At 47.0% G+C, this 27,236-nt stretch overlaps 1 protein-coding gene across 3 annotated transcripts in view; it reads left to right on the forward strand.

Annotated features, from left to right (window-relative positions):
- Window positions 1-27,236, forward strand: part of NBAS (NBAS subunit of NRZ tethering complex) — a 3,456,930-nt gene that overhangs the window by 838,741 nt on the left and 2,590,953 nt on the right. For all 3 annotated transcript variants that reach the window (XM_069605942.1, XM_069605943.1, XM_069605944.1), the window contains exon 17: window positions 4,551-4,702. In XM_069605942.1, the coding sequence (XP_069462043.1) occupies window positions 4,551-4,702 (152 nt within the window). The remainder of the gene's footprint in view (window positions 1-4,550; window positions 4,703-27,236) is intronic.

Here is a 27,236-nt window from a genome sequence, read left to right on the forward strand (position 1 = left end):
GCTTGCTCTGTTTAACAAAAACAGCGCAACCTTACAAAAACACCAGAGTTTCATGATTGCTTTAAGAGGAAAACAACTTCATCATAACTGTGCTCATTGCAGAAAATAATTCTTTTTAAACAAGCATGGGCCATCATTCTGTTCAATCATTAAACTCATTAGTTTGTAAATTGTAGACCCATAATGTTCACTTTGTGCTAACCTAAGGTCCGGGTCACCTACTCTTTTGTTATTGTTATACTCCAACATAGCCAATGCAGCCCCACCACCATCCATTGTCCCACAGCACCCACACTGTACAACTTGTTCACGAAGCCCCTCTTCGACACGCTTGATGCCCTAGGTATCGCGTATATGAACTCCGCTGACGATACTCAGGTACTCCTACCTCTCACCGGCTCCTACAATAGAGACGCAGAAGCCCTTAATACTATATACACCACCATTCAGGCCTGGATGGCAGCCAGTGGCCTCTGCCTCAATAGGGAGAAGACCGAAATCATCAAACTAGGTCAAAAAACTACATTAGCCAAACTTGGCAAACTGTACTCCAATGTCCCCATTGATAATACAATCATCCCTGTCTCCACATCTGTTAAGACCCTAGGGGTCTACATAGATTCCACACTATCCATGACTAGGCAGGTCAGCGCCATCACCTCCGCCTCAGCACACTAAACTCATAAACGCAATAAAACAATACCTATACAAGCCTAACTGTCTATCAATAGCCAGAGCCACTATCGGTGCAAAACTAGATTATTGTAATGCCCTTCTAGCAGGTACAACTACAAAAAACCTAAACCGGCTCCAAGTCACTCAAAACAATGCGCTAAGAGCTGCACTAAGCCTTCTCAAAAGGGAACATATTTCCCTTGCCAGGCAGGAAGTTCACTGGCTCCCGGTTAAAGAGCGCATCACATTTAAAATCCTCACCCTTACCCACGAATGCCTCAACCTTATTGCGCCATCATATCTCTGAGACAATAACTAAATCAACCTCTACATGACCTATCAGGACTCGCTACACTAACCAACAACACACCCCACACATCAACAGGGCTAAAGCTGGTGGGTTAGGCTTCCCCTGCATAGCCGCCAAGCTATGGAACAATCTACCCTCAGATATCAGAGCTGAAAACTCTCCTTGCCTTCCGAAAAAAAACTCAAAACTTCCCTCTTCATCAAACCCATTGTATGTATTCTCCTGATTAATGTCTGTATTCAAAATTGCTACTGTTCACCTTACCTGTAACTAAGTAATCTGTAACAAGCGCCACGATGTCCCCGTCTGTTGCACGCTTTACAAATTTGAATAAATTAAATAAATAAATACAAGTTAGCTAAACTTGGGGCTAATTCTGAACCCATCGAGGTTCCTTATAATGTTTATGTAATGCTACTGTAGCAAAATCTATAAGAAATTGAATTGGTATAGAATGGAGTGCTTGAAACTATATTCTAAAATCTCTAGGGCATCGTTCTGTCGAATATTCATTGCAAGGGGGCAGGAGTACGAGTCTCACACAATTGGGGCATGGTGATTGGCAACAGCTTTTACTGTGGTAAAAAGGAAAAGAAAAGAGAACCTATCTTGCCCTATTTCTAAGAGGGCTTTCCCTGCCGCAACTAAAAGTACTATCGAGTCTGTAAAAAGTCTGTAAAAAGTCCACCGTCCTGTGTCAAAAAAACGTATTTCCATCCCTTACACTCCGAATAAAACTAAATAACTGAGGGAGTTTTAATAGTTCCAAACAGAGACTGTGTTTTCAGGGAATGCCTCCTTTCCCCAGTTTACACTCTAGTTCTGAAGCAACATAAAGTTCCAGGTTCTTGAGGTATAGTACATAAGAAATTTCCCTTATTGGCTGTTGTTGTGGGAATCTGCTTTCGTCAGTCTTTCTGACCAGGGGATGGCTCCCTCCCCTCTGATCCTAGGTCATGATGCCAGGGGGATGTCTCCCTCCCGCTAAACTTTCCCAGGTTTTGGTAGCTCAAGTATCTGTGTGGGGAATGCACCACTTCCTCTGGTCTTTTTTAAGGCTTCTCCAATAGTTCCTCATGGGGGGAATGTCTCCCTTCCGCTGGCCTTGCTCAGGATTTTCAGGAACCCAATAATGGATGGGGGAATATCTCCCTTCCCTGGCCTTGCTTGTGCTTTTCTGACCGTTCAACATTGGTCGGGAGAATGTCTGCCTTCCGCTGCCTTTCTCAGGCTTCTCTTTCTTCTGGACAGCCCTGGTTCTCTAACCTGCCAGGGACTGTCTATCTGCTCCACAGTTCACTCTTCAGCTGTTGGTCCCAGATCCTTAATTCTGTACTCTTTTGGCTTGTATTATTTGGGAACCTTCTTTCCCAAGCACTGCGATGATGAAGAATGCTTAGGAGGCTGCTCATTATGTGTTGAGGTCCCAGACCCTTTCTTCGCTAGTCATCCGCCATTCTGGCTCCCACCAACCATTCTCGGCCACCCAGAGCATCACAAGGTGATTACCGGTGCGGTATCGGATTGTCTGTGGGTTTCTCCAACCGCCCGTTCGGACTTCTACAGGGGCTGCAGTGCAGCTGCTGCGTTCCCCTGTCCTCTGGTTGCGCATCTGCCTTTGAGCACGTATACCAGCATCCTCAGCTGACTGTCTTCCCGGGGGCTTCGGCTCGACCTGCCCGAGACGCATCTGCCTTCGGGTAAGCTTCTCAGTTTGTGCTCTCATGGCCTCCCTTCTCCTCTCGCCTTTTGAATCTCCTGGTCTCTCCAGGACGGGTTTCTCTCCAAACGAAGTCCTTCTTCCCTTTTTTTATTTTTTTATTTTTTAAGAGTATATTTATTGAAGTTTTTAATTTGAACAGTTCACATCCCAGCAGAAAATCACCAACCCACCCCCAGAACCCTCCCCCTTCCTTCCCACCTTCTTCCCTTTTTATTGTACGATGCAATTCAGTTGGTTTAGGTTGTCTAGTCTGTCCATGTTGGTTATGCAGGGTATTCCGTATTACTCCACGCTTTCTCCTCGTCTCAGTGGTGACTCTCTCACTCTCCAATGGGTTGGCAGTGTTCTTCTTTGTCCCAGTTATGAGTGTGCTTTCCCTAAGTCAACCATATTCTTAGTATCTCCAGAGGGAGTGATACCATCTAGCCTACAGAGACATATAGAACTGTGTGGGGTAGGTGGAGTCTCGGTAGGGTAAGAGGATGAAATAGAGGTTACTTTCTGTATAGTCGTCCCTGGTCCCAAGGGGAGATCCTCACCATGCGATCCTCCTGCTGAGTACCACCTCCAGGGGTACTGTCGGATAGTGCTCACCTCCCTGGCCTCATGGGAATGGGCTCCCGCTAGGGACGCAGGATTCGTCACATCGTAAAAAACAATGATTTGCTATCCATAGTCATTAATACATCTGTTCTTGAATCAAAAATGAACCCTTTCATTTTATTGATAATATCTGTGTCTTTCAAATATGATTTGGTCTCCATAGCCAGGGGTTTAAGAAACTTACAAACTGTTTCAGATACAGATCTAAAACTGGAGACTATATTTCTCCCTGGGAGATTGGTAGCATCCTTATTTATTTTTTCCAGTGTGTAGAAGATGAGTAACCTTTTATTTTTATTATTAAAAAAATTATAACTCCTCAGGTGAGCTAATTCCTTCTACATTTGCATCGTTTGTGATTATCGAAATTGCATATTTTATTTCTTTAGTCAGGTCTTTCTTACGTGGTACATAATGCTCTTATTTATAAACACTCAATAGCATATAATGTCGTAATTTGGAACACTATGATTAGATGGGGATAAGATGGGGATAACGTCACTTCTGTTGGCAGCATTGCGGTCTCCTTAACAAAGTTGGATGATGGCACCTGATGCCCCTTTGTGGCTTTCAGGTTTTTCCCAATTCCAGTCTGATGCTAGACCTCTTTTTGTTAAATGATGACTATACGGTGGGATTTAATATCCTCCAGAAAGTGTTACTGAAGGTATGTAGCCCATTTGAAGATGTTCTACAGTACTCTTGTATCTAGGCCATGCTATTGGGAATCTGAACAGAAAAATACTGCAATGCTTTGTCATTGTAATGATTTTTTTATGTTTAGCTTTGGCCATTAGCATCACCTGTAAGCGAATCAGTTGCATTTGAGTACAGCTTGGGGCAAGAATAAGAGGAGGGCCAGATAGCTTGTGGATGCTGTTTCCTTAAGTACCCACACATTGACTGTCTATGGCCATCCTCATCACTATTCTTTCTTGCCCAAAACACTTCCTCCTGGGATCTATTTGAACTAGCTCTGTGAAGCAGTATTATCAAACTTTGGCTTGAGAGCATTATTTCTAAGAGCTACTGGTTTAATAGAAATGTGTTAACTAAGTGTGCTTTCAGCAGCTTGATTTATATCTGTTACTTGCACTGATGTCCTCTTAAAACAGGCATTGTGTAGGCATCGTATATAGGGCTTAGGCATTTGCCAGGCACTTATTACCCGGATCACACCATTTTCCAGTTGTTGCCATATTATGTATGTATGACGACAAATATTCTCTTTTTATGCAGAGTAAAATCAAGAAGAGATCCTGGGTTCTTCATGAATGTATTGAGAGGGTTCCAGAGAATGTGGATGCTGCTAAAGAGTTGCTTCAGTATGGCCTTAAAGGAACAGATCTGGAAGCTCTGATTGCAATTGGAAAAAGAGAAGATGGTGGCAGGTTTGTCTAAAGTTTCTCTGTACGAGACCCAGTTGCATTTCATTACATAATATTAAACAGAGACCTTTAATAATTCAAGTCCATATTTCCTTCTTGGCTGGTAAAGAAGTACTGTGGCTGAATTTCAATGACTGCACTGATAGAAAAATGGAGCAAGCTCATTTTTACACCAGTGTTGCTTGTTGCAATACTGAATAGCCCGAACAAACATTTCATAAATCCATATTATATAAAGATTATTGCAGTGGGTGACACGTAAAGCAGTCTGGTTCTTTCTCAAACGATTATTTCACAAACAGAAAAATATGAAACGGGAGTTTGTGTGCATAATTTTCTTGCATGGGTTCAAACTCTCATTTAATACAGTTTTAGTATGTCAAAGTGACCACATTGACCGCCTCATTTTCCTTGGTATGGCATCCCCAGGTCCAGAACAGCGGATGTGTGCAGTCAAAGCATATCCATGGGCATAGACCAATTCATTTTGGAAGAGCAAACCAGAATAAACTACATATCCAATAATTACCCTCTTGAATGAAACCAAAACCCAGACTGGATCAAGGATGTCAAATTATGTGACAGAGGGTAGATGGACCATACATAAGACCCAGTCAGGTCACTTAGGCCAGGAAGAAGGCTGGACAATATGTCGCTGCGCCGGATGGCCACAGCTAAATTAAACCACCAAGAAAAGGGGACTACATCCCCATAGTCCCTCTTGCTCAGCAGGGCATAAGCGTGACTGGACAACAAAACACACATACAGATTTTGTTTCAGAAAGATAATGGGGAAGATCACCGTACCCCACAGAAGTGTTTTCCACCCCCCAAAGGGGGGGAGTCTTGGGGAGCATGCACGCCTTGTCCATTCGCTATCCAAAGTGGCAGCAGGAAGCCAAGTCTTCACCCAATTAATGAACGAACAGACCAGGGCTGGACTGGGAACCAAAAGAGGCCCTGGAAATAATTTTCGAAGTGGCCCCATAATACAAGTTTTCAGCAAGGCCAAGCCTTTTCCTATGGGGAAATTTAGAAATGCCAGATATGAGGCCCAGGGTGCAGAAGCCTACTGGGAAATCTCCAGAGTTCCCTATAGGTCAGTCCACCACTGGAACAGACAGAGCCAAACTTCCTCCCCACGCTGCCAGGAACACTAGAGAGAAGCTAACTCATGTCTCCCTCATAATTGCCGTCACTAGAGATTGTGAGGAGTGAAGAATGAAACTCGGACACAAGTTAGTCATGGTTTTGGCTAAAGACTTTTATTGATGAATAAAAAGGATTGGGAAAATGCCTCGCTGTCCCTGCACTAGAGGTGTTTCCCTACCTAAACTCAAAACTAAGGCTCTGTTAGTGTCGGAATGTCCAAAACTAAACTGTCCTGTGTCCAAAGTATATTCTGACCCTCACATTCTAAAGAAACAAACTTTAAAGTGAAAAGGATAATGGGCCACAACACGAGTTTTTCAGTATCTCAGCGGTATTACCGCCGAGCGCTGTTTGCGTCAATGCTGTGATGTGTGTTGCGTAAACAACGCCACATCAAGAGTTGGTGTGCACACGCCCATGACGTTAACGCAAATAGCATCCGGCAGTAACAGTGGGCCCGAACCCGAAATCCCAGCATACATTGTGTTACCGTCGGCGTGCCACGCTGTTAGCGCACGCTAATAGCGCAGTGGGAAATGCGTCACTGCCGGAACAGGAAACAAAGCGGCGGCCATTTTGGAAATCACAATCTGCTTAAAATCACAGCCCCTAGAAGCCATCCACTGATGAAAACTCTGCAAAATGTCCCAGGAGCGTGTCTGGGGCAAGTCTTCCCTGGACAGGGTCAGAATTAACTATACTGATGCAAGAGGTAATAGGCCATCAGGATGAGCTGTAAGTCCCACAGCAGAGAAAGACTAGGACACAGCGGCGCACGCAGATCTGGAAAGCGGTCAGCCAGAAGGTGACAGCAGTGGGCCGTGTGCCCTGGGATGGGGAGGACTGCCGCAAGCGGTTCAATGACTTGCAGGTCTGTGTTCGGGGGCTCTTGGCCCAGCACAGGAGTGAGACCGTGGGGACTGGAGGAGGGCCACTACCACCACAACCGGAGCTCACACCGTGGGAGGAGCAGATCACCACCCTCATCGACATGGTTACGATTGAGGAAGTGGGAAGAGCGGAGGCAGGCACTGGCACCCAGGAGGTTGCAGATGAGTAAACGCCCCCAGCCTCCTTGAAAAATGCATTGTGTGTGGTCCACCCGTCCCTACCCGGTGAATGTCTTGACAACCAGGCACTGTGGGTGCATTGCGTGTGATGTACCACAGCCACCCATGAGTGGCCCCTTGTACCAGTGCACCCGGGTATCCAGAGTAGCCTGAAGTACCTCCAATGTATTAATGTAAGCACCAAGGCACACAGACCCATGGCCTGGCCACAGCAATGTGATGTGTGCGTGTGTATCAAAGCCCCCCACCCACTTAAAGCGGCATGCGAGCTGTGCATTCACATCGGACATCTGAAGATGCCACACCCCCATGTCCGAGCTGTGTCCCCTCCCCCGTAGTACGTTCCAGCAATCCTAACATTGTGAATAACAAATATGTTATGGCCAAGCATGATACAAAATGTGCCCTCACCCCCTGTAAAGCATGAAATGCATGATACAAATCTAAGTTGCCCTGTCCTCATACACGACCCTATGTTCCCTATAGGCAGGCAGCGATCATCGGTGGGCAACGTTGAAGAAGAGGAAGCCGGCCCATCCAGACACATGCCCAGACGCGCCTCCACCAGCACCACCACCCTGAGAAGGGACTGGCATGACAAATCAAAGCGTAGGACACACCCCAGCTTACCCCACCGCAGCACAGTCACACCGCCGCAACGGCCCCAAGCCACAAGGGGGGCACTGCCTCTACAGCCCCAAGCCACTAGGGGGGCACCGCCTCTACAGCCCCAGGCCACCAGGGGGGCACCGCCTCAAGCCACCAGGGGGGGGTCACAGGATATGAAGGTAGCCACCAGTGAAACCAACACAGAGGACGGCCACACATCCATTGATGAACAGCATTGTGCACCGATGTTGTCACCCATTCAGAGCCCTAATCAGGAAATGGCCACACCCCAAGGGGCCCCGGAGCAAGTGCATGTAGAAAGCCACACTCCCCATCTCCCATCACGCCGACATTGTGCGCACACACCATTGCCTGATGAGGACACCACCTCATATGGCTCACCTGGAGACAGCCCCTCCACCCGCGGCAGCCCCAACAGACAGGCCACCATGTCTAACAGCTCCCCTACCACCCCGCGTAGAGCTGCCAGGCCAATCAGCCGCACACATGACAGTCCCATAGCTACGGGAGCAGCAGTAATGGTACGCCTGGACGTCATTGAGGCACGTCCAGAGGGGAATGGAGGGCATGGCGGTCGCGCACAACCGCTACATAAAGGCGATAAGCAGTGCTATTGGGGGGGGGGCCAAGACCATGGCGCAGGACAATGTCTGCACCCGTAGAGTCGTTGAGGGGTGTACTGCGGCCCTCACTGGATTTGGGCAGAGAGTGCGTGAACTCTGTGAGGTCCAATCAGCTCATGCAGAGCAGATGCGGGAGGCCAATAACCTCCTTTGCCAGCAGCTGCAGTTGGCGGCATCAATTCCATCAACACCCACTGACGGATCCTTGCAGGGTTCCTCCCAGGCGACGTTCCTTGCGCCATCCCCAACGGCGCTCACCAGAAGGTGTCGGATGTGGGAAGCGTATACGTCCTCATAGATGGACACAGCACTGTTGGGCTGAGGGCCAGGAACATGGACCCACATGCACTGTGTTGGGGTGTTGATGGGGGAGGGGAGGATGTGAGCTGGGGAGTTGATGGGAATGTGTGCTGGGGAGTTCTCTGGCGCATACATCAGGGCCCCTCCTGTACGGTCTAGGCACTGGAAACGTGCCTTCAGCAAACCAAATGCCATTTCCACACAGATGCGTGTAAACCTATGGGCAATGTTATATGCCAGCGCTGCTGGAGTTTGTAGATTACGCACAGGGGTCATGAGCCATGTGTACTAGGGGTATTCGGAATCACCTGCAGGGGACAAAATGTATACATTAACCCTACGTTGGTTCAGTGGATGTGCAAGGGATACACATCAATTCCCTAAGCACTATGGTCATGTATGTGTGCAACAGGTACATGCTATCATTGCAATATTTCTATACATCCATTATCTTTTGGGACATGCATGGTACATGCAGCCTGTGTAAATGCGTAAGGTGTTATGTGGCAGGTTACATTTGCGTGCACTTGGTGTCAATGTACATGCAGCAGTGTATCAAAGACTATCTTTATGGATATGGGTGCGACACTCATGCTGACCAAGTACGGTCATGTTTCCATTTCTCCTTTGATTATGGTGTCTTCATGTGCACCGTGTGTGCTCTGTAATGTGCACCATTTGTTTTATGGGGAACTTACTGCATGCACCACCCCCTGTGTCTCAGTGCCACAGTGGTGCATCCCTTACTTCAGGATGAGGCTCCCATCATATCTGCCTGTTCACTGTATTGTTAAGTGATGGGTTGTGGCTGTCTCTATGGTTGGTGTCGCGTTTGTTACATGGCATATATTTTTTTTAACTTTGGTTTTTATTAGCATTTTTTAATAAAACAAACAATAAAAACTGAGTGACTCCTTACCCCGCCCTCAGCATGGTTTCTCACATCCTTGGATATCGGTATAGTTCCGTTTCCTCCGGGGGGAGACCCAATAACATCGTTAGGAGATTAAGTGGTAAAAGTTCCTCTGTTACTTCCGCTATCCAGCCCCTCACCGACCCCCAGTAGGCCTCTACTTTCGGGCAGTGCCACCACATGTGGCCTCTGGAACCTGTCTGGCCGCATCCTCTCGGGCACCTTGGTGACACCCCTGGGAACATCTTTGACAGTTTTGCCGGGTCCCTCTGCCACCCCTGTAAGATCTTAAAATTATGCTCCATGTCTGTGGTGAATAAGTTCCCATGAAATGCTATTTTGAATATTCTAGCCCAGGCGTCCTCCGAGATCTCTTCTCCTGCCAGCTCATTCCAGAACGTGCGGAAGCTCCTACTACCCTGAAGGTTATAAGTATTTAAAATGTTATACATACTAGATACCGCACCCTTTCTCGAGGTCGCCGAGTCGAGGAGCTTCTCGAAGGGTGTTAACTGTCTCCTCAGGTTTTGATCCCATGACTGGTCGCAGAGGATGCCCTTAAGGTGGAGGTATTCGAAAATGGAAAGGGACCCTCGTCCGAGAGCGTCTCTCAGGTCCTCATAGGATAGGAATTCGCCCTCTCGGAACATCTGCCCAGCCCATTCCATTCCCATGTCTGACCAGGTTTGGGAATTACATGGCATATTTATCAACATTTGGCCAGGCATCTGAATGGCCATTCAGGGGTCACTATCTTCGGGATGTTGATGGTCGTGCCTTCACCTCTACAGTGGTTTTGTGGATGTTTTCAATTAGACTCACTTGGAATTCATGTGTGGTGCCCAGGGTGAGATTGCTCTTGGGTGTCAGGGTGAGTAGCAGCACTGCAACACAGACAAGGTGCATTGTGGTTGTTGTGTTTCCATATGTGATTGTGCATTCACAAGTCTGTGGCATTCACCTTCTGTGTGTTCTGCTGGGGGGAACGTGTGCAGACGTCCTTGTGTGAGACACATGCATGGAAATGGTGCTTTGCTAGTGCTGGCAGTGTCTCCTGGTGGCATGCAAGGATTCCTGTGTGTCTGCCTCCCCATTCATCTGGTGAATGTTGGCATGAATTTCATGCAGGATTTCTACTCGCCCAACAGCCATGCGCGTTGGCCTAGGTGCCTTTCCATGTAGGCTGGCAGGGTACTGTTGCGCAGCACCATGGAGTCGTGGGTTGATCCTGGGTGGTGGGCGCATGAGTGGCTGAAAGTAAGGTCGGGCTACAGGTCATCTGCACGTTGAGGGAATGGAAACTTCTCCGGGTCCTGTAAGCTGCCTCATGGTCCTGGGGGGCTGCAAGTGCAACATGTGTGCAGTCTAGGGCTGCAATCACGTTTGGGAGTTGGGAAATGGCATGGGCCTGTGTGGCTGGCTGGCAATGCTATGTGCTCATTGACATGGAGCGGCAGTGCATCCAGCACCTGTCCCAGGACAGCACTGAAGGTGGACTGGGCCATACCATGCATCATGGCAACTGTGTGTTGGAAGCTGCCAGTCCTGAGGTACTGTAGGACAGACACAAGCTTCACAAGTGGCGCACAGTAGTGCTGATCGCTATCCGGCTGGCTATGTCACCCTGGATTGTGTCCAGCAACTGGGTGATGGTTTCCCTGTCCAGCCTGCACTCAGACACCAACTGTCCATCAGTCAGGGCCCAGGGTGTTGGCCTGACCCTGGGGATGGCTGGAAGCCTTGCTGGTGCTGGTCTCGTCCCCCCCCCCCCTTCCCCTGTGCTCCCAGGGCCCTGGGCTGATTGTCAGGCCTCTGTAGCTCCAGGCGCAGCATTTACATGTCCACATCAAGGCTCCCTGCTCCAAATGGAAACATGGTGTGGGGAAGGGTGTGTGGGCCTCTTGTGTGCATTGTTTCCACCTGGGCCCTTATTGCTGTCTCATGTGTTCTTTTACCTCCAGCATTTGGCCGGGGATATTTTCAGCGGTATTAGCGCCGGTTTTCCAACGCTGTACTTGTGATAGGTCTCTGATAGGGCGTTTGTATGCCGGCGCTGTTACAGTCAGCTGTATTGGCGCCGGCTGTAAAAGCGCCAGCAGGATTTGCAGTCGTGATCCGACGGAGCGGTATTGGCGGCGCTAATACAGTTTCCGCCGGATTTAAGGGCTACCGCCCAACTCGTGATGAGGCCCAATGTCTTTTGCCTTCAGTGTCCTAGAAATGTTCAAATTAATAACAAAATAAGTAACTTAAACAAAGTGCCTCTCGAGGATATTGCTCCATACTTCAGAGGATGTCTCCCTTCACCTTGATTCTTCATGTTTCTTACATATAATAGTTCTTGTCTTTCCTCTTGATCAATACCAAAATCATACACAATTATCTTTGGCCTTTGGGTTGTCAGGATACCTGGTGTGCTTTCCTGCCAGGGTTTCTCTGTTCTCTTATTTTCTGTTTAACGCACCCTTTTCCTACTATATTTCTCCTCAGGACCTCTTTATTCTTGGTTTACACAATTCTGGGCCTGATAATTCCTTTCTGTACTCCTTTATCTTTGATACATTTCTTGTGACTGCCTAGTATACTCTCCTGCCAGGGCCTTTTGTATTCACAATCATCCACTTGTAATTGCCTAGTATATTTTCCTGCCAGGGCTTGTTATATTCCTACACTTGCACTTAACTGGTATATTCTCCTGCCAGGGCTTTGCACTGGTGTGCCTTTGTCTGCACTTCACCACGTTAGTTCTTTTGGCCAATTCATTCTGTCCATTGCGTATTGCCTTGTTAGTGTTTTGCTCACACTTTCACTCTTGGTAATTCACCACCTTAGCCTTATCGGCTAGTTCACCCTGTCCGTTATCTACTGACTTGTTAGTGTTTTCTATGTGCATATGTGGCAAATACTGGCAAATCTTCAAAGACTTCCTTCTTTAGAAGATGCGCTTTCACTTTCTCACTATAGGGTTTAATAGATGTCTTTCTTTCTCTGTTCTGTTTTGTTCAATTACTTGCATTTGGCATGCTCGCCAATACACCCTGATCTTCCTTTCGTCCCATGGTTGACTCACCGGTTCTTTGTACCATTCCTCGTCCTTCCCGGAGCTTGCCGGTAACAGTCTTTGGGTGTTCTCTTCGTCTCGACCATTTTCTTTCCGCGTCCCTGCTTCCGGCGGTTCCAGCTGGGTTTCTCTGCTTCGCACGGGTTGCCAGTAAGTATCTTGCTGCTTCGTTTCACCGACCAACGCCCATGAGCCCTGTGCTGGCTTCTGGCTTTCCTTCGTCTTCTCAGCACCTGAGCTGGTTGGCACCGCCGTCTTCCTTTCAGCCATTGTGAGAAACCAGAAGGTGTCTCAACCGCTAGTCCCTGGGGATCTGTCATCCAGTTGGCCAGGGCATGGCCATAGCTTTTGGATCCAGTTCCTGGGGGTGGACCAGTGCGAGAGGATCACCTAGATGAGGGGTCCTCGGGGAGTGGAAGTGGAACGCCAGAATGTGAGATGTGGTATCCCCTTCCCAATAACCTTTTATTATCCCTATTCTCACGGACAGTGCACTGTGATCGATAACGGACTAACACCAGATCTGTATACCTGACATGACCCAACACCATGGACAGGCAAGGTCAGTCAATTACAGACTATTTCACACACCTGACTTCCATCACACACATGGATAAAAGGCAGAGCACGATTGCACACCCTGAGCGAGGCAAACTGCATGATGAAACAGTCGTTCCAGATGGCAGTTTAATACAATGAGAAAGACGGCAAGACCAGAGAGAGTTGCAAGGAGGGATCTATCTGTGACCTCTAAAGACGTTACTTTCATGAGCCCTGGAAAGTAAGAAACCTGAAGACCAGGAACTAAGGCTGATCAAACCTGCACATTGTGTCAGAGGTACCCGGTGCTCTGAGCCCGGCTGAGCGGCCGGGGTGAACTGTGAGTCACCCGAGAAAGGATTATCTGAACATAGTTTGAAAGGGATCTGAGCCCAGAAGGGGGGTATCCAACATTTTACTTTTTGGTTTGAAGTGGATCTGATCCCGGCTGAGGCGTATCCAGGGCGAATACCCAAATTGAAATATTGATAAAAGGAAAATAACGTTTACGTGTTGTTTTGTGTACACCAGGCCCTCTGAGTCAAGAGACTTGCAAGAAGCAAATAGACTATGACACAGGAGGTCCTGAACTTTGAATATAGAACTGTATCCTCGTGTCGCAGAAGCCAGAGTGTGCGCTTTGCTCGAGTGAACCACCTTGTCCTGTGCTGAAAACGTGGAGAAGGGGGGGGTCAAACGGCACGAACATCCTGATTTATCATTTTGTGAACATCACCCCACCTTATTTTGTAAATTAGTGGAAAGGATTGGCAATATTTTGTTTTAGTATAGGCCCTTTTTAATTTGACATGACTCCACTAATACTGTATTATTATTATTTGATGGTCGTAGCTTGCTCCCATCTGTAGATTTAGGTTTAGATAGGCGTTTATCTCACCCATGTGAAAGTTAAGTAAACACTTTTGAACTGTGGTCACTGTCTATCTTCCTGTTCATACCATGCCTTCTTTACCGTTGATCACACAGAGCGGAGCAGCATGCGTCTCCCTTGGTTTGTGATGATCCTATTTTAAATATCCCGGCATAAATGCGTGTTCACAGCAACTAGAGTGCTGCCTGTGCTCAGGGGTTCTCTAACTCTGCATTCCTCCTCTCCTCTTTATCATTGCAGTTTTAAGGTGTTTTTGGGAACAGTAGTCCCTTTTGGATAACTTGCACGAACACATTGGATGAAGGTTCCTAATAGGGTTTGATGACACGTCAGTTATGGGGAATGGATATGAGAAGTTATATCAGAGGACTTTAGCAGATTTACAAGGCAAGTCAATGTTTAAGAGTCGGTTTGCAGTTTGGTATGAGAGAAATTCCACAGTCTCCATTGAGGGAGCAGGGGAAAAATCACAATAGGCCATTAGAGTGTTACAAATGAGAGTTTTATCCTGCAAGCGGAAAGGGGGATACCATGTCTCATCCGACAAAGCCATGGCATCTCCCCGGAGATTTTTCTCCTCCCATGTGATCCTTCCTCATATAGACGCCCTCAGGGTCATTATTGGCTAGCGGCTGCTGTCTCCTGGCTATATGGGAGGTGGTCACTGCCTGGAAAACAGGGATATTTCAATTGGATTAATCACAGGAGATGGAATCCCCTACAGCCACTCGCTCCATCAAAAGCAAAGGAAATTATACCAGCACTTCATCAAATTTAGGAGAACCGCTTTATGAACCCCCACTCCCACCTGATGAATCCCATGGAGCCTCCTCCTATGTGGCCAGGGGACGGCAGCCGCTACCTGATCCTAACCGATGGGGGTGGCTATATGAGGGAGGATCACATGGGAGGAGATGGCTACCGGGGAGATGTCATGGCTTCATTGGATGAGGCGCGGTATCCCCCACTTTACCGTGAGGAAGAACCCCTGTTGCCCAATACCCTAATGGCCCATTGCCATGTTGGTGTTCCTTCAGGTAAGACTGATTTTCCATGTAGAAACATTGGAAAAGACCCTCCAAACATTTTGCAACAAACGCCATCCAGGGACTTCGAGTCCCATAACCACCTAAGTACTGAGATGAGGAGGATGAAGGAAGTGACACAGAACTGCAAGTGTATTGAGCGTGCTAGTTGTTGGAGGAAGATACCTGTGCGCTGGACATTTAAAAATGTGAACCGCCCGGTAAAATGCAGATCGGGAAAAGACATGACTGCTTCAGTGAAGGCAGGTGGAGGCTGGAGGCACGAGCCGGCATGCAGAGGCTGGATGCACGAGCCAGCATGGCAGAGCAAGGGAGCTCACTGGCAGAGAAGGCGAGAAATGTGGTGTGAGCGAGGCGGGCCGTGGAGATGCCAGGAACCGCAAGAGGGTCCTTGGGAGTCTGGCAGCCACAAGAAGCAGTTTTGTCCTTTGCGGAGAAGACATCATGCAGTAGCAGATCTGCGAGGAAGCCTAGAGACACATCAGAACGGCCCAGAGTGGGAAGCAGGCGGCAGAGGTACACTGCGTAAGCACGAGCAAGCACAAAAAAACGCTACAGGAAACCAGTGAGTATGCCATAGCAGAGTGGCAACCCTGGGGCTTTGTGGTGACTGGGCCAAAGAGAAATGGAACACTGTAAAGTTACAGAAAGTGAATTGATAGCAAGATTGGTCATGAATCAAGAAAGCAGAAGATTTTGAATATTGTGAAATTACGGAAAGCAAAATGATTGTTTGTCAAGTGGATATACCAAGCCAACAAGCAAGGTATATGCTATTTGAAGATAAAAGAGGAACTATAAGACAAGAGAAGTCCTGGCCAGCATACACCAGGCAGTTGTGAAATACAAGCGAAGTCCTGGCAGGATAGTACACCAGGAAAAGTACAGTCATACAAGGATTGTCAAGCAGACACAGCGTTTGTTAGGAAGGAGCTTGTGTTACAAGCAGGACATTTTTGTTAAGATGAACCTGCAAGACTGCACAGTGTTTGTCTAACAGGACTGGTGTGGGCCAAGAAAGACACAAAGGAACTGGTAGACCCAGAGACAATTTGTGGTACCAGTGAAGAATTAAAGGGAATGGAATCCCCTCTTGAGTTAAGGGCTTTTCCATCTTTAGTGTTAAGGTATTTTCCACCTCTGGAGTTAGTCTTTTCCATTTCTGGAGAACATTTATGTTGGAGTTATTCTACTTTTGTTTAAGAACACTTTTTGCATATACCAAGTTGAACATTTCTCTTATCACTTTGTTTTGTTTTAGTGTGAGGGTCAGGATAGATTGTTTGGACACCGGGACAGCTTTTGATTTACGACATCCTAACACAGACAGATGCTTAGTTTTGGTTTTTAGGTAGGGATACTCCCCTTAAGAATAGTGTCAGAGAGGCATTTTTCCACCCTATTTAAGTTGAATAAAGGTTTATAAGCAAAACATGACATCTTTGTGTCCGACTTTCATTCATGACTCCTCACAATGCACTGAGCTGTTTGGCACATGAGGTCACCAAAACCAAATTCAAGGAAGGTAATCTCTCCAGCCTGAGAAAGGGAAACAAATCAACAGCTCCTCCAGAGCCAGCAACAAACAGACTGCAGGGGATCCAAGATGGCGGCTTCTCCATTTAAGGACCCCCTCTCCCCCCAAGAACTCAGAACTACAAAGCGTCCCTGCCACATTGCGGAGAAGAAATTAACAAGGGGGTTCCTGGGAGTCCCTCTGCCAGACATTAGTCCTGGTTACGAGAGACTTAACTCGAGTCTTTTGCTCACCATCTTTCAGAGAAGAAATATCCCAAATATAGCAGTCTTTGTCCTACCCTGGGGCAGTCCAGCACCGAAATGCTAGGCAATTCTCCTCTGAACAAGAGTACCAACAGCATCCCCAGAGAAGAAAGATAGTGAGCTAACGACTCTGGGTAAGGCTCTTGTAACCAGGACTCAAGTCTGGCAGAGAGTCTCCCAGGACCCCCCCTTGTTATTTGCATATTTCAAGTAATTTTGGGTCTCACCCTAAGTTACTAGGGGAATCCAGACGTGGACCCCTTGCTCACTATTCTTAAAGAGGCACAGCTACACCCTAATAATGAGGTTCAACCAGACCGAAACACGTGTCTGGGGTTGCTGTTGGTACTCTTGTTCAGAGGAGAATTGCCTAGCATTTCGGTGCTGGACTGCCCCAGGCCAGGAAAAAAAGAATGATATGTATGGGATATTTCTTCTCTGTGAAAGATAGTGAGCTAAAGACTCTGGGTAAGGCTCTTGTAACCAGGACTCATGTCTGGCAGAGAGTCTCCCAGGACCCCCCCCTTGTTATTTGCATATTTCAAGTAACTTTGGGTCTCACCCTAAGTTAGTAGGGGAATCCAGACGTGGACCCCTTGCTCACTATTCTTAAAGAGGCACAGCTACACCCTACTGATGAGGTTCAACCAGACCGAAACATGTGTCTGAGGTTGCTGTTGGTACTCTTGTTCAGAGGAGAATTGCCTAGCATTTCGGTGCTGGACGGCGCCAGGGCAGGACAAAGACTGATATGTTTGGGATATTTCTTCTCCGTAAAATATAGTGAGCTAAAGACTCTGGGTAAGGCTCTTGTAACCAGGACTCATGTCTGGCAGAGAGTCTCCCAGGACCCCCTTTGTTATTTACATTGCAGAGAACTGGCATGTAACCCTTCTAGCCAATCAGCGGGAAGGCAATCAGTCCAGGCACTATATAAGAGCCAACTACCATGACAAGTGGAAGGGAGTTTTGTGGTACAGAAGAGGTGAGTTTTGGTGTTAGAGGAGGAAGAAGATAGATGGAGCAGAGAGAAAAACTGCTGTACTGCTGTATGTCCTGCAGTAAAAGGACAGATAGCAAGACACAGAAACCACAGGAGGATTGCTGGGCTGGCTGTACAACATGGAGTGGAAGGACAGATTGCCCAGAAATCTTACTCTCCTCTCTGGGTTTTGCAGATTGAAAGACCTGCTGAGAAGTGACTGATTGTAAAACTTGGAGACAGGAGGAGACTAAAACGTGGAGATCAGAAATACAGAAAAGGAAGGATGAATTGAGACCTGGTAATAGCACCAGTCAAGAAAAGAGCAGGACGAGCAAAAGCAGAGACCTTCGCTGAGAGAAGGACAGACAATGTGAAGACGTAGGCTCTGAACAAGGGGAAGGCAGAGTAGAAAAGGACAGAGGCCCTGACAAGAGAAAGAAGGGGCAGAAACTTTGAATATAGAGAAGGATGGAGAGCCCCAGTGGCATCAGAGAAAGAAAGTGTAGAGACCCTGGTCTAAGAGACCGAGACAGTGACAAGTAGGAGGAGGTGAAGCAAGAAAAAGAGATCCCCTGCGGACTAACCCAGGAAAGAGGAATATACTGTGTACTTGTGAAGTGTCGGGGAACACTATAACAAACCCCAACCATCCTAACACCTTAAATATAAATAATAAAATCGAAAATTCTAATGGGTTGCGTCCTCCCATGGGTTCCTAATCTTTGATATTCCGATATCCTGCTTGCAGTTTCAGAAACCTTTCGACAGCCGAGGGTGCTGTGTGGCATTAGGTCAATGTCCCTCTGCGGTATCTGTCCCTGCGCTCAAACCTGACGTTGACGATGATATATGTAGCACGCACTGCGCCTGTTGCCTCAGTTTTGCTGCATGCACATTATGCTTCCGAACGGTTCGCAACGCCTCACTGATGTTTTTCTACTGCATAGTACTTTTTCTTCGAGTACGTCTACTTCGAAGGCAGGGTTCAAGAGGTATGCGGACTGTGACTCGAAGTTGTCGATGACAGGTGCACACAGAATATGCCTCTGGTGCCTCACTAAGAAGCACAAAGTTGATGACTGTGGTTCCTGTCATTCCATGAGTAACAAGGCCTTGAAGGAGAGTGTTAGGCAGAAACCTGTGCAGTTCCCTTAGGGCACACTGCAAAAGATTTAGGACTACAGGTGTTAGCAGTAAACCCACTTGGTAGCAGTCTGTACCACCCAGATTTACCTGGTAGCTGTGGCTGAGCAGTCAGACTTCCCTCAAGAAGAGTTAGGCAGTATGCAAAGTATACACAATAGGCACTCAGATACAACAACACAAGCAAACACTGACCAGAGCTTTGGTATCAAAGTATATAATTATTTATTTAAAAACACACGGTTTGAAACACTCCAGCACTCTTGTTGTAAAATATTCTAAACACAGTTACTATTGTAATATATACACCCCTTTTTCCTTATCAGATAAGTCACTGTAAAACACCACTTATTTTCATACAGAGGTGAGCGCTTAACTAGATGGCACTCCAATAAGTTTGTGAGGGAGGGAAAAGGCAGAATATGGAAAGATACAGCACTCTAAGGTTCAGGAACACTGTCAGCAAGGCAGAAGAGCAAAAAAGTCACTGGTGAGCCAAAGTCCAAAGCCTGGGCCCACTCTTAGAGAGAGCAGAGCACAAATGCGCCCAAGATCACACAGTTACACTAGGCTTAGAAAGTCTTGCAGAGGGTTCAAAAAGAGTTGAGAGGCTTAGGAAAGTTTAGCCAGGGTGTCCCAGGCTAACCCAGGTTCGAAAGCCGGGGGCTAAATCTACCCCGTACAGTCGGTAGCAAGGGAAGCCAGACGGGAAACGGTACCTTAAGTGGGAAGGATCCTTCAGCGGTGGCAGTTGTTCCTGGTAGTGGGTGCAAGTTGCGTCGTCGTCCAGGGAAAGAGAAGATCTCGACTTGGAGGAAAGATGAAGGTCTTTGCACTACCAGGGAAGAAACCAGCCGCGGAGTTTTCCGGTTAAAGGTGGTACCTTTGTTTCGCGGTCGTGGTAAAACGTGGTATCCCGGTTGCCGGGGTGCTTGGCACAGGCAAGGCGGCCACGAGGTACGTCGGGAAGGTGAAAAGACGGTGAAACTGTTTATCCCCACCAGTCAAAGGAAGAAGACTCTCCGGCGGGAGATCTCCTCTGTCGTTGGGAAAAGTGGTGAGGCGGTCCAGCAGGGCTCCACCGGTGGTGGTGTCGTGGCAGGTCGGCTAAGCTTCTCCCTCGTCGGATTCTTAGGTCCTGTGGCGACTTCTGAAGTTCCAGTCCCCAAAGCCCTGCTTTTATGCAGACAACCCCCATTCACTCAGCCTAGCTGTCACTCAAACATGCTAAGTGGTGGGCCAATCAGGACAGAGCGCGACTTGAGTTGCCTAGGCAACTCAGTCCAGGGTGCCTAAATTCCCCTCCACCCCTCCTAAGTACCCCAGACAGAGTGGCACCACTTTGGAGGGCATCTGTGGAGAAGCCTGCCAAAAAGTGCAACAAAGGGCTCGACTTGGGTTGGAGTCACAGAAGAGAACACAAACGCCATTTTAGAATCAAGTTTTGGCAAAAAAATACCAACCGGAGAATTAATATTAATTAAATAAACCGGCGGTATTTTCGAGGCTACCGTAAATGATTAAATAAAGGTATTAGCCTAAAACAATGGGAAATCCCATAGGAAAATATTCGCAGTTGAATATCAAAAGTAGTATCCACTGTCACCAGCCAAAACTCGATCATGGGGGACGGAGACGTGCCCCCTCGACTAACAGACCCTGGGGCAATTGAATTGCCCCAGCCAGTACGTCCACAATATGATGGTTTGTACTGGTTCTGTTCAGAATTTAAGACTAGTAAAGTCAATGGTGACTTTACATGCCCTGGGAGACAGTAGTCAGTCCCAGGGTATGGAGTCTATACTGGGGGGTCACTATGACACCCCTGTGTCACTGCACTGAGGGTGCTGTGTAACACACATCACAAAAACACATGAAGTAAAAGACCCCATAGGCCATTAAACACATCTAGATTCAAAGAAACACACTCAAATCGTGCTCAAGAGTGAGGGTAAAAGAGTCCCACTCTTGGCAGGAGAAAATAAATAACCCCAGAAATCCAGCAAAGCTGCTGGGGGACTCACTAGGTTAGGAAATTCAGCCTAAACAGATAATTCTCCCTAACAGAGAGTAAGTATAAACTCACCCTAGGTCGGTGTCAAAATCCCCAACCTCTAGTCCTTCAAAGAGGACATCCTCCGAAGATAGGAGTTTAAGGGATAAGTCACTTCAACGGCCTAAGAAACTCTCTAAGCGGTCGCGATCAAGGAGTGATTGGTTTCAATCTTCGTCTTCTCGAAGAAAATCTAAGAAGAGACACTATTGTCATTCATCATCCAACTCCTCACAGGTAAACAGGTGCATTTCCCAGACAAGTCTGCCTCAGCAGCAGATTGGGAAGAGTGTCATCAAAAGATTGATGTTTTTTTTAAGGCGGTTCTCCTCGTCCCTCGAAAGAACAAAAGAAAGCCAACGATCTCACTGGGCCTTCTAAAGCCGGCATGAAATTGTTGAAGGCTCCGACATGCATGCCCACAAGCCCAGGTCAGAAGCTCTCTGAGATTCCTACTCGAGTGGCGTCGACAAAGTTGTCCGCAAAGGACACATCGAAGCCAAAAGTTTCCACATCTTCACTATCAAAGGACTCAACGTTGAGGTCTTCGACATCTTCCTCTGACCCATCTTTGGGTTTTAAACCATTGTTGAAGAAAGACTTTTAATGTCCTTTCAATCAATTTTTGAGGAGGAAGAAGAGGTTGAAGAAGTTGTATCCTTTGGATATGAACATTTTGGTATGCCTAATGTCGCTGAGGAACTCATTTCGGTGGAATCTCATTTAGAGGACTTGGCTACTTGCATTAACAAGGCTAGTCCTTTAGACACTTCTCCAGAAGTGTAATTTGCTTCACCAGACTTGGCTGCTCATCCAAGTGCTGCATACAGGACAGTGATGAACAAGGTCACTGATTATTTGAATTGGAGGCCGCAAAGGATGTATACAGGACAACCTTACAGATATCCTGAAGGTTTCCCCAAAGACTGTGCCTTTCCATTCTGCACTTAGAAACGTTATTTTGGGAAATTGGCTGACACCCGATACTACTCCTGCTGTTAACAAGGAGATGGTAAGGAAATATTGACCATCAACTCTTGATCCTGATTTTCTCTCCAGGCACCCAACTCCTTGGTGGTACAAGCGGCTACTTCAGCATCTAAAGCAGCTGCTTATCCATCCACCCCATCTGATAGGGATGACATTAAATATGACCTGCTAGGGAAAAAGGAGTTCTCTGCTGCGAGTATGGTGCTTAAGGCCATTATTGCATCTTGCGCATTAGCCAAATTTCCATTCACCTTGTGAAATGTAGTCTCCCAAGCGGCTGCAAATATCCCCGAGAAGGAAATGAGGGATGGCTTCATTAACATCATTAGTGATGGTAAGGAAGCTTCATGCCAATCTCTCCAATTAGGTTTGGATGCATCAGACTGCGTAGGCCGCTCTATGGGAGCAAGTGCGGTTATAAGGAGATTTGCATGGCTGCGTAAAACCTCGATTTGCTCCTGATGTGCAGTCGCAGCTTCAGGACATTCAATTCGATGGGTCAAATCTTTTTGGGGCAAAGGCTGGCAACAGCTTAGAGAAACCTTAAGCTTCTAAGGCAGCTGCAAAATCCTTGGATGCAGCCATCTGTCAACCTCAACAGCAACACCCGCCATCCCAAGGTTGGAGAGGGCGTTCTTTTCTCTTCCACTCTTACTTTGGACAGAGAGGTAGAGGCCAGTCTGCCCAATGAGAGCAGAGGCGATTTCCACATGGCACTAGAGTCTGTGGAAGTAGAACAGCTCATGCAGTCAATTTGTCACTACTGTGAGAAACCAGAAGGTGTCTCGCCCACTAGTCCCTGGGGATCTATCATCCAGGTGGCCAGCACACGGCCATTGCTTTTGGATCCAGTTCCTTGGGTGGACCAGTACTGGAGGATCACCTGGATAGGGGGGTCTTGTGGGAGTGGGACACTGGATGGTGAAACGCGGTATCACCTCCCCTGTAACACCATTCTAGCAGGTAGGATACCGAGGAACTTAAACCCCCACCCCCTTTACAACACAAACACTTTCTCACAGACAGCCTGCTATGAGAGAAAACCGACTAACACCCGAACCGCGTACCTGATGTGTCACAATACAATGGTCAGGCAGTTACTGACCATTACACTACCCCACATGGATAAAAGTTGGAGCATGATAGCACACTTTAAGCGAGGCAAAGCACATAAGGAAAAAGCAGTTCCACGATGGCAGTTTAACAAGAGGAGAAAGATAGCGAAACAAAAGGGGATCGCAAGGAGTGAAGTTCCCTTGACCTTCTCGACAATGAACCATTACTTTAATGAAGCCTCAAGAGGAAAAAGCCTTGAAAGGAGAAAGCGTAAAACCAGGAAACCAGGCTGAGGAATACTGCATTGTGTGTCGGAGGTACCCGGGGCGCACCCACATCGATAATCAATGCAGGGAGAATTGCCAGCTGCCGTGGTACTGTCCTTGCCTCCAACAACAAAGCAGCGTCAGTGAAATCGACAGAGCCGGTCCGCTGGGGAGACCGATGCAAGACCTGTCTGTGTTGAAGCCAAGGTTGCAAGCGGCAGCATTATATGGCGAGAGCTGGAATGAACGTTGTATGAAAAGCATGTGATAACCAACGCAGGTAAAGTTGAACTGCAGATGAGTGATTGAACTTTGAATCTAAGATCGAATACCTTTGATAAAGTGGTCCGGCACTACGTGGGTGTTCAATCAAAGGTCTCTGTAGGGTATCTAGCTGAAAGTTGACAAAAGTGAAAAAGTGGCAAAGGATTGTGAATAGAATTGGTCCTGCAACGGGTCAAGCAAACTTCTGCGCACAATCAAAAGTCTTCGATGTTGATACAATAAAGAAAGTTTATACGAAAGTAGATAAAGTTGGTCCATGCCCGACTGAGGGAGATCAATTTCAAGCTTTGAAGTTTTGTGTTCTAATAGATCAGTTGTTCTGAGCCCGTCAAAGGGAGGCTGATTAAAGATTTTGTGTCAAAGCGGATCTGAGTCTGACGGAGGGGGATCCGGTGTGAGCAGTGAATCACCCGAGAAATTGGATACATGAAAATCCTGAGAACATTCTGTTAAAATGGATCTGAGCCTAGCAGAGGGGGATCTGAGGTGAATAGTAAATCAACTAAGAAAACTGTATATGTGGAAATGTGGTGAAGGGAAGCCTATGGCTTAAATATCCTGACATATAATTTCCTGAACACACTTCTTTTGCATAACATTGTTTCCCCCACTATTAGTATTTAGAGGTAAGGATTGGCAATAGGTTTATTAATAAATGCCTTTTTATTTTGACAAGACGCCACTAGGACTGCGTTATTATTTGATGGTCGTAGTGTGCTCCCATCTTTAGATTTAGGAATAGATGGGTGTTTTTCAAACCCAATTAATGTTTAATAATACAGCCTTGAACTGTGGTCACTTCTGTCTGTCTTACTGTTCATACTATGCCTTCATTACACTACCCTCTGCCACAGCCCCAAAACCACTCTGAGCACTTCACAGACAGGACTCCAGTGGGAGGTAGATTGACTCAGCACCTTGCATTGTTCCGGATGCTTGGGCACTGCAGTCAGTAGCTGAACGGGGGCCTTTTTTAAAAGACCTCCAGATTGTCCCCTGCTGGATTGTCCCCCAGATTCTCTGCCTGCTGGAGAAAGGTTCAGTGGAAAGGGTACCTGTTTAGAGCAATACCACGGTTGGTTCTCCACTTATTTTTTGGTTCCCAAGAAAGACTGAGGACTGCGACCTATCTTGGACCTGTGACGCATGAACAAGTTCCTCAGGTAGGACAGATTCAAGATGGTCACTCTTACGCAGATCCTGCCCTTCAGCTCCAGGATTGGATGGTGTCGCTCGATCTTCAGGGTGCTTACTTTCATGTGCCTGTTCACAGGTAGCACAGGAAGTACCTGAGGTTCGCCATTGGAAGCTCTCATCAGTTTTGAGGGCTTATCACCGCTCGAGTGTCTTCACCAAGTTGATGGCAGTGGTAGCAGCAAATCTAAGGAGGGGAAGGATTTGCATCTTTCCCTACCTAGACGTCTGGCTGTTCAGAGATCGTTCTTTCAAACAGGCTCTGCAACATATGAGCAGCACCTGCCACCATCTCCACAAACTGGGCTTCTCTCTCAACTTCAAGAAGACTCAGGTGACACCTTCCAAAAAGCTGCAATTCATTTGGAGCAATCCTGGACTATTCCCCTGGGAAGGCCTCCCCTCCCGAGTTGAGGGGTCAACATGTCTTGCAGATATTGACAAGATTTAAAAATGCCCAAATCTACTGCTTTTGATTTTCTGAGGTTGCTTGGCCTCATGGCATCCTGCATTTTTCTGGTGCCAGATGAGGTCCCTCAAAGCCCAATGGTCACAATTCTCAGGCAGGATGACAGACCTTCTTGAGGTTCCGTGACAATCACGCAGGATCATCTGTGGTGGGCCTGCAATGAGAATGTGATGATAGTGTAGCCTTTTTGGCAACCCTGGCCAAAGATACACGTAGTCCACGGATTCGTCCATATGGGATGGGGATCTCACATGAACGATATGACTATAATCGGTCTTTGGTCCCCATAGGAATCAAGAATACACATACATCTTTTAATGCTGAGGACGATTACACTAGCACTGATGGCCTTTTTGCCTTCCATACAAGGGAAGAAAGTCCCGATAATGGACAACACAGTGGCCATACAGTACCTCAACAAGAGAGTAGGTGTAGAGTCACTACCACTGTGCAGGGAGGCAACGCAGCTCATGTTTTGGGCTCTTTTAAACTGAATCTCTCGATCTGCCGTTCACCTAGCCATAGAAAAACACCACAACAGGGGAAGCTCTGAGTAGGCAGAGCACAGTCTCCCACTCAGGAAGTACTTTTAGAGATCTTTGTCATTTGGGAAACCCCTCAAGTGAATCTGTTTGCGTCCAGTATCAACAGGTAATGCAACCTGTTTTGCTCCAGGGCATTTCCTCAAAGAGGAGCTCTGGGGGACGCGTTTGTAGTGGACTGGGAATTTACACTCCAGGAGCCAGAGGAAGTTCGTGAAGTCCATGATTCTGATCGCTCCCGAATGAGCCAGAAGGATGTGGTACCCGGAACTTCTAGACATGACTATCTGCCCCCCATTCCGTCTTCCCCAGAGGGTGGACCTGTTCTCACAAGAGTGAGGCCGTCTTCTTCACCCAGAAATCAGAACTCTGAAACTTCACACCTGGTTTCTGAGAGGTTACGATACAAAGATTGGGACCTCCCTGAAGACATTATGGAGGTGTTGCTTTTGGCCAGAAGACGAGCAACAAAAGCAGCTTTAGCACAAGTAAAAATATCAATTATTTAGCTTTACACCAGCAGCAAAACGTGTTCCAATGGCAGTGGTATAATCGCTGCCGTTGGAACATGTTTTGCTGCTGGTTTGTAGAGCTATAGATATTGATCCTTTTGCTTGTGCTAAAGCTGCAGTGCTTTTTATATTGTTACACCAAGCCCATCAGGGGCTGCAGGTGGCTACTGCCAAAGGCTACCTGTCAGCGTTATCCATCTTTAAACGCCTGCCAGAGCAAGGTTCTTATTTTAAAATACCCTTTGTTGCACAGTTCCTCAAGGAACTGACAAATATCTTCCTATGGGTACCTTTCATAGCCCCGGCCTGGGATGTAGATTTGGTATTAACTTTTTTGATGGGAGCTCCATTTGATCCTCTCTATTCCTGCCTGCTCTGATTGAGATTCAAGACAATCTTCCTAGTGACCAAAGCTTCTGATCGCAGAGTGAGTGAGCTACAGGGTCTTTCATGTAAACCTCATTTCACTACATTTTCTAAGGAAAAGGTAGTCCTGAGGGTTGGTCCCTCCTTCCTTCTCAAGGTAGTATTCGAATTTCATATGACACAAAATATCCTCATCGACTGCAAATAAACAGGGAATCAGTGTTGAAAGCCATCTCTTTGAAAAAACTTTCTGGTCCATAATTAATTGGATATACCTCAAAATACGATACAAGATGTGGTTATACAGGAATTAGCATGGGTTGATAATTTTTCAAAACTTTATGGAATAGTAAAACCTGTGATGGCTTCCCCCACTAATGCAGCAATCTGGGAATTAAATGTTTCGTGAGATGACATAAGAATGCTGATAAAAAAAAAATCTTCAGCTTCTAGAGCGGCTGACCCAAACGGTCTGAGTTATCATATCTTAAAATCTGACCTTGATCTCTGGTTCCGCTTGTTGGCAGCATTGTTGAGTAGAATAATAAACACCAAACAAATACCTGAATCATGGAGAAGAGCCATAATTATTCACATCTATAAAAGAGGTGACCTTTTGGTTCCCTCCAATTATCGCCCAATATCTCTCTTGGATGCAGATGGGGAA

The sequence above is a fragment of the Ambystoma mexicanum genome, chromosome 4p (assembly GCF_040938575.1).
Source record: "Ambystoma mexicanum isolate Mex_15411 chromosome 4p, UKY_AmexF1_1, whole genome shotgun sequence".
Classification (NCBI taxonomy): Eukaryota; Metazoa; Chordata; class Amphibia; order Caudata; family Ambystomatidae; genus Ambystoma; species Ambystoma mexicanum.